The sequence below is a fragment of the Arachis ipaensis genome, chromosome B4, assembly GCF_059453495.1.
Source record: "Arachis ipaensis isolate K30076 ecotype BB chromosome B4, ASM5945349v1, whole genome shotgun sequence".
NCBI classification, from domain to species: domain Eukaryota; kingdom Viridiplantae; phylum Streptophyta; class Magnoliopsida; order Fabales; family Fabaceae; genus Arachis; species Arachis ipaensis.
In genome coordinates this window covers 140,492,469-140,500,476 of record NC_142439.1, presented here as the reverse complement: position 1 = coordinate 140,500,476, position 8,008 = coordinate 140,492,469, and the positions used below count along the sequence as shown (strand labels likewise).

At 30.1% G+C, this 8,008-nt stretch overlaps 1 protein-coding gene across 1 annotated transcript; it reads right to left on the bottom strand.

Moving 5' to 3' along the window:
* Positions 1-388: 388 nt before the first annotated feature.
* Positions 389-7,614, bottom strand: LOC107637227 (proline-rich receptor-like protein kinase PERK3). Its single transcript, XM_088485343.1, has 8 exons — positions 6,996-7,614; positions 4,257-4,595; positions 3,694-3,777; positions 2,073-2,143; positions 1,927-2,003; positions 1,697-1,829; positions 1,417-1,578; positions 389-526 (listed from the first exon to the last, which is right to left on the bottom strand). The coding sequence occupies exons 1-8, from the start codon at positions 7,612-7,614 to the stop codon at positions 389-391; spliced, it is 1,623 nt and encodes a 540-aa protein (XP_088341469.1).
* Between the last annotated feature and the right edge of the window lie 394 nt (positions 7,615-8,008).

The following is an 8,008-nucleotide window of genomic DNA, read 5'->3' as shown; positions in this document are numbered from 1 at the left end:
GAAGGTGAGTGAGAAGAGTTGGGAGAGAAAACTCAGAACATGCAGAATAAAAAATGAGAGAATGGAATTAATGATGAATCACACCCAATTCAGTTTATACAATGGCGTTTATATACACAACTAAAAATGTAACTGCCTTCTAACTATAGCTAACAAACTCAGATTAACATCTAACTCTAGTTAAGTTATTCAGTACTTAAATAGCAGTTGTAGCATAACTGCCTTTGTAGTGCATCACTCTATTTCTTCTATTGCTGGTGAATGAGCTCTATTGTCCACAATATTCTAGATTTTTTTCGTAGTATTAGGGTCATTAATATTGTATTTGTGTATATTTTGAAATACTTAAGAATTATCCCTCGTTCTCGAATGGGTTTATACCAACTAATTAACTCGTGGATCCACTCATGTCACTAATGATTTTGATCATTTCTCGTCGGTATCTAGCAGCCTCGGAATCTAAGCATAATACATTAGAAGTGAACTCAGCTACTTGAGATGCATCTCCTTCCAAAGCACGAACTATCTGCAACACATACATGCAAGGATCATTGAAATAATTAAAAATAGTCTTTTCTTTTTTAAAAAAATATGGTAAAAAACTTTTATAATTATATAAAATATATTTTATTGAATAAAAAATAATTTCCTTTTTCAAAAAAAAAAAAACCATTATAAATAGATCTTTTACATATTTAATTTGAAAAATGTTATATGCATTTCTGTTGTACACTTTTCTTTTTAATTTTAGTACTAAAAAGTGATAGATAAAATTTAAAAAAGATTAAAAAAAATTATTTTATTATACCATTAACAAAATATGTACATGAACATACAAATTGTGACTTAGGCAGAAAGTAAGGAAGAGAAACCAAAGATTGCATATTCAAGACTTTATAAAAGGAATGAGTACTTGTGTAAAATTTGTCATGAAATTAAGTTTTTTAAAAGATTAAATTAATAAAAAAATATATATAAATATTTATATTTCTAATATGATTTTTTAGGTAAATTTTTTTGGACTTAAAATTATTTTTGTATAGACTTTTTTCTTTTATTTGTCTAATACTTTTTTGTTTAAAAATTTAAACAAACAAACAAAAAAAAGTCACTGTTATATTATTTCTAACAAGATTTCTATAAAGATATGAAGTATTTATACAAGAATGCAAACAGATGCCTCAGCTAGCAACAAGTCTAACAGCCATAACAAACTTTCCCTATTTAGCAGATCAACCACTAAGGCACTAACTACCATAACAGTGCTCAACTGCATACACTTGCTAATCTTTATCCTTGATAGTACAAAAGAGATGTCCACTTTCGTGCAAATTTAATTTCTCATTTAATTTGATGTGAACTTACAAGTTAAATCTTTGTTAATAAAAGTCAAAATTATGAGTATTTTGTTATTACCTGGCTCATCTTTGGTCGAAGCTTTGCTTCATATCGTATAGAAGCAGCTGCAGAAGCCAGCATGGAAACCATTTCGGTTGGTTCATACTGATTTTGGAGCTTTTGGTCAGCTACAACTTCAAAATTATTCTCTTTCAAAACCTTTGTTAGCAAAGGCATTGCCTGCGAGCATTCATGAAATCACTTCTGTGAGAAGATTAAACTAATAAGAAAAAATATATGAATAGTTATATCTGTACGGATATAATATATAGTGCATTAGCTTTTGTACCAAACTAACCTCCATGAAAGTATGATGTGAATTAATTATTGGTCGGCGGCCAGTAATTAACTCAAGAAGCATGACTCCAAAGGAGAAAACGTCGGCTTTTTCAGTGAGGTTTCCACTGGAAGCATATTCAGGGGCCACATACCTGACCTAACAATTCATGCATGAGCATTTTATTGTTATGTTTGAATTGATGAAGAATAGTGAAGAGAGAAAAAGAAGGATGTGTTGTAATAATGTACCCTAGAGTTCCCATCACTCGAGTGGACACGTGCGTATTCATATCTGGGCAAAACTTTGCAAGCCCAAAATCAGCAACCTGCTGACACAATGAAAGGGGTTGTTCATCAAGTTCATCAAATGGATAAATTGATCATTTATCGCTCACCTTCGCTTGGAAATTAAAATCGAGGAGAATGTTAGCAGCTTTGATATCACGATGGATGATCTTGGGATAACCTGAAAATACAAACCATTATATGTTGATACTTGATAGGCAACGTAGTAGAAGAAATCACATTCGAATGCATATATAGAGCATGAGGGTGGATTCTCTCCGATCCACCGAAACTGCATATATCGTAGAAGTTTATAATGAAAAGGATTTTTGCTATTTATTAGATAAAATGTTATAAGTATACTGAAATTAATTGTTATATAATTGTGTATAAATATGTGTTGTTTAATTTATTATTGATATGTATTTATATTTTAATATATATTTTATAAGAATAAATATTGTTTTGATTCCTACGATTTAGGATCAAAATCAAAATATTCCTAATTTTTTTTTGGTTCGAAATAATTCTCAACAATTTATTTAGTATTAAAATTATCTTTTTGAAGACAATAATTTTTTAAAAGACAAAAAATACCCCCACTACACCAGCGTTTGTCCTACAATCACCTTTCTACCTTTTTATAGTCACTACCACCGCCACCAACACTTCAGATATTTAATAACATCAAATTTTTTAAATTTAACAACAATAACAAAAGATTTAGATATTTTTAAAAACAAAAAGAATGAAAAAATTCATCATTTAGCGTCTTTAGGGATAAACAAACGAGCAAGATATAGAAAGAAGCAGAAGCAACAAGGTCCGTGTTTCGCCACTGCTATTGCCGGAAAAGGCTGTCTTTTTGAGAGACACTGCTAGTCTGCTACTGCTACACCCAACGGCCTTGCTCTTATTAGACCCGGCAACAAGCTCCAGCAATGATGCCAACGGCTTCCAGTAGCTTCGAGGGTCAGCCCCGACGCTACAAGAAGGACGCAACAAAGGTAGAGTCATGGGCAAATCATGAAGAAGGTGGTTGCAGCAGCGAGGTAGAGAGGAGAACAGCTCGGCAACAGCCTCTTTCAGCCGCAATGGAAACCACTGCGGGAGCACTGTAGAGAGGGGAGCAACTCGGCGGTGGCTTCCTTCAGCTACGACGAAAACCACTGTGGGAGAGAGTATGACGGTGGAGATGAAGATGATAGGATTTGGAATTAGAAAGGTGAAAAAGTAAGATTAATGAGATAAGTATAAAATGATCAAAAGAACGATTTTAATACCAAATAAAATGTTGAGGACGATTTCAAATTAAAAAATAAAGTTAGAGATGAATTGATTTTGACTGTAAATCTTAAGAACCAATGCAAACAATACTTATTCTTATTTTATACTTCTAATAACTATTTTTTATTGTTAATTTTGATGTATGTCTAACATAAACATGGTTGTCATAAGATACAATTAAAATGAATTAAACATTGCATATGCTCATATACAAATACATAAACACTAAATTAATTATTAATTTTTTATATTTACATAACAATTTTGTTCTTCAACCAATGAAAAAAATTTAAATATAACAAACATTGTATTTGAATTTGAATATGAATAATATTCTCATATTTAGTTTAAAAAATTAATTAAATATCCATTAATAATGTTGAATATGTGAGTCATTTATATCGAAGAAGTAAAATCTCTTAAATTTCATATGAAAGGACATACATTCCTCATGAAGATATGCTAATCCCTTAGCAGCTCCTAGAGCAATCCTCATTCTTGTAGGCCAATCTACAGTAGGACCTTGCCCTGTTGTTCAAATAAGTGAATAGCCATTATAATTTGTATCCGATCCATTAAAAAGTTATTAATGCAACCACAAAACAATTTTATTAGTATTGTTATTTATTTGTACTATTATAGAAAATCTCTTGGTAAAAACCGATAAGATTTTGATACTCGAATATAATTTTTCTACGACTTTTTACTGGTATATTTATGTAATAAAAAAATACTATTTATACACTAAAATCAATCGTTAAAATTAATTATGCATTATGTATTTATATAAAAATACATTTATAGTTTAACTCTTTTTTAATATATATTTTATGTTTTATAATAGTGACTAATTTTAATATATTTTTAATATAATTGTTTTGTAATATTTTATAATAATTATATTATTAAAAAAATACACATGATAAATTTCCTTAATTTGTACACATTATTTGCAGGTAAAAGATATTAACATACAATTGTATTATTTTACAACTTTAAAAAAATACCATGTAGATGGAACTCTAATGTATTGTTTGGAACAAATTTGTAGACGAGAAGTCTATGGTGGCCGGCGATGCAATATCCAAGCAAAGAAACGAGATTCCTGTGATGAATCCTAGTGATTATGTCTACTTCAGCTTGGAATTCACGCTCTCCCTGCCTACTTCCATCCTTGAGCTGTTTGATGGCAGCCTCCTTGCCGTTTGGAAGAACTCCTTTGTGGACATAACCAAATCCACCTTCTCCAAGCAAATTTGCTTTGGAGAATCCATCTGTTGCAACTTCCAACTCCTCGTATCTGAATATTCTGTTCTTTGAGGAGATTTCTATTATTCCGTTATTGCCTGTACAGTAATTAGTAAGAATAAAAAGAAGGGAAAGAGCTTGCATTTGCATAATTGCAGGTAAGCAATAACGTGCATATACTTATTCTATTTTAATTTTCTAAAGTTGCCCAACGATTTTAAAACTATTTATATATAGATACATAGTAATTGGTTAAATCAATGTGACAATAAAATATCAATGTACAACGTATAAAATGTCTACAAAAATTATATTTTGTTACTATACTTAAAGTTTGTCTTATTTCTTTAGGGTTCGTAATATTAATCCTATCTATAAGCATCTAACCCAATTTAACCCGTTTTGGATAAGATTGATAATTCAATCCGCGGCAAATTACATTGAGAACGGAGTAGGTGGAGTTGTGAGTTAGATCTGGTGTGGATTTAGAGTAACTCCTATCCAACCTAACTACTTATATATATATATATATATATTTTAGTACGTTGTTAAAAATTATTATACATATATATACATATAGAAAGAGGAATAATATTGTTACAACAAATTAAAGTTTGACGAAGAACAACAAATTATTATACATATGTATACATATAGAAAGAGGAATAATATTGTTGTTTGTGTGTTTATAATTTTAGCAAGGACTTTATTATAAATGGAATTTGTAATTTTAATATTTATTTTATTATAATTTTATTATTTTTAATTTTAATATAGATTTATTTTTGTATTTTATGTTTTATTAGTATGTTTATGGAATATGAATGAATTAAATATTGTGTTTGATTGGAAAAAAATTGATTTTAATTTGTGTTATATCGAAAATAATATTTTCGATAAATATATTATTGAACTTTTTGATAAGCCAATGTTTGACAATAATAGGCTTCGATCATTTTCAAGTGCCAAAAAATATTTTGATCAACCTCCAAATACATGTTAGAATTAACTTTGGATTGGAGATTAATCAATGAAGGAGAGGATTTTAATTGACTAAGACTCGTCAAAAAAGAGCAAAGCAATCGAAGAAGTGAAAAAGTTAATAAATGAAGATGGTTAGTGGCAGTTACAGACTACACTCAAGAAGAGAGGGAACAGTTATATCTGAATATGATTGGTCGAAGACCTCTATAAATACGTGAAAGATCGAAGGAACAAAGGTTAGAATCTTTTTTGAAAAAATACTCACACTCACTCATATCCTCATTGACTTTCTAAATCAGTCAAGAGTCTTTTTTTTTAATGGTTCATTCCATGTCTTTACTTTTCATTTAAATTCCCGGCAACTTTTTTTTTTTTTTGCAATTTATCTTCCTTGCAATAATGTCATTTCGATTCCTTTAAATTCAGCAACTTTTATCCTTTCTAGCCTTTACCTTTTTTTGCCATTTATTTTTCTAAACACTTTTCTTTTCTGTAATTTGATTTCCCTTTTATTCAAATCATTTAAGTTTTATTGTTCATTTTGAATTTCTACAAAATTTGGTTCTTTCTTCTTTGTCATTGTCAAAGGCATAGATTTTGATACAAATAAAATTAGTACCCACAAAGGAGGAGTAGATTTTACTCCCAAATCATTAGAATCGAACCACCATCGATTTGCTAAAAATCAACAAAATAATTTGTTGTAAAATTGATAGGGTCCAATGGAGAACTTTAGGTTACAAGTGAGGTTAGAGTTAAAATATTTTTAAAATAGAGATAAAAAAAAAAGATAAGTGTTAAAAAAATTTTAAACTTAGTGATGGAATTAAAAAGAAAATCTAAATCCTACTCTACCATAATCATTGACAACTCTAGCTCTCTTAAATAATATTTGAGTGAATATTCCATCTGGCCTCTGACAATTATCTCGAAAGGACAACGAAGTCCCCAAAAAAAAACACTCAATTCGGCCCTTGATATATTTTTTTTTGAACTGATTAGCTCCTGTGCAAAAAAAAAAAACAACATTGATTTTTGTTTTGTACAGAAACCTCGTTGTCCTTTTGAAGTAATTATCAGAGACCAGATTGAAATTTTTTTTTGTCAAAAACCTCGTTGTCTATCGAAATAATTATGAGAAACTATTTTAAATTTTTCTCATAATATTTGTTTTTAAAGCCTGACACTAAAATTGAGAAATTAAAACTTAATATTATATGATAATAAAATTAAAATTTTAGTTCCAAAATATAAAATTTTAGTCTTTTCAATATCATTAAAAAACAAGAATGGACTAAAATTTTTAAAAACAAATATTTTTTTATTAATTAAAAATATTTTATTAAATATTATCATTCTATATCTATATTTATCTTAAATCAAATAAAATACTAAAATATAACTATATCATATACATTTTATACCAATCATAATACAAAAATTATTTCAATCTTTTAATCCCGCAGTCTCTCTCCGTTTTTATCTCTCTTCCAAAGCCAACCTTAAACACGTACCTTTAAGTCTGAGCCCCTTATCATGTTCTCTCTTTCTATTCTTCCAATAAAAAATGCCAAAAGCGCTAAGTACCACAATCAAAATGGCGAAAGTGACTGCTGCCGCCATTCCAACGATGAGGCCGCTTGACGAAAAAGATGATACTGGAGTTGAAGTTGGAGGAGGAAAATGCAGTACCTGGGTTGGTTTAGAGGAAGGTTTCGTCGGCAGGGGAGTTTGAGGAGGCGGAGGGGCAGGAGAAAAAGGTCGTGGCGGTGGTGGCATTGGTGGGGAAAGAGCTAGTGGTGGAGCTAGTAGTGGTGGCGTTGGCAGTGGCGGCATTGGTGGGGAAAGAGCCAGTGGTGGTGACGGTGGCGGTGGCAGCATTGGTGGGGAAAGAGCCAGTGGTGGTGGCGGTGGTGATAGCGGCAATAATGGTGGAGGAGGAGGAGGAGGAGGTAACGGTGGGGGTGACAAGGAAGACTGCAGAGGCGGGCGAGGAGGCAATGAAAGAAAAGGTGAAGGAGGAGGACAAGGACAATCACATCCTACTGCTAGACAGAGGTTGGTACCTTGGTGAAATAATTGACGGTATTGAGCACAGCGAATAGGATTTCGTGGTCCCAATTTGGATTCCATTTCTTTCTTTCTCACAAATAATCCCTAAGTGGAGCTATATATATATATATAAGCGCCTCTCTTTTTGTCTTATTATTATTAGATTTTATAATATATAAAAAATATTAAAAAATGATTAGAATTTATTATTTTTAATTATTAATTTAATTTTTTTAATTTAATAATATATTTTATTTATATTTTTAAATATTAATAATTAATTAATAACTAAAATAATAAATTCTAATAATCACTCCTAAAATTTTAAAAAATAACCACAAGTAAAACCAAAGGGTAAGAAGAGCAGCTAAAACGGCGAGAACAAGTGACTACTAAGTATATACATCCATTAATAATAATAATAATAAAATGTTAATTATAACCTATTATCATTTTATTCATATTTGATTAGATA

Coding starts and splice junctions, on each gene's coding strand:
- LOC107637227 (XM_088485343.1), bottom strand. CDS start 7,614: ATGGAATCCAAATTGGGACCACGAAATCCTATTCGCTGTGCTCAATAC. Junction 2,144..3,693: donor AGCATATCTTCATGAGGAAT/GTATGTCCTTTC, acceptor TTGTATTTTCAG/GTTATCCCAAGATCATCCAT. Junction 2,004..2,072: donor ATTTTAATTTCCAAGCGAAG/GTGAGCGATAAA, acceptor TTGTGTCAGCAG/GTTGCTGATTTTGGGCTTGC.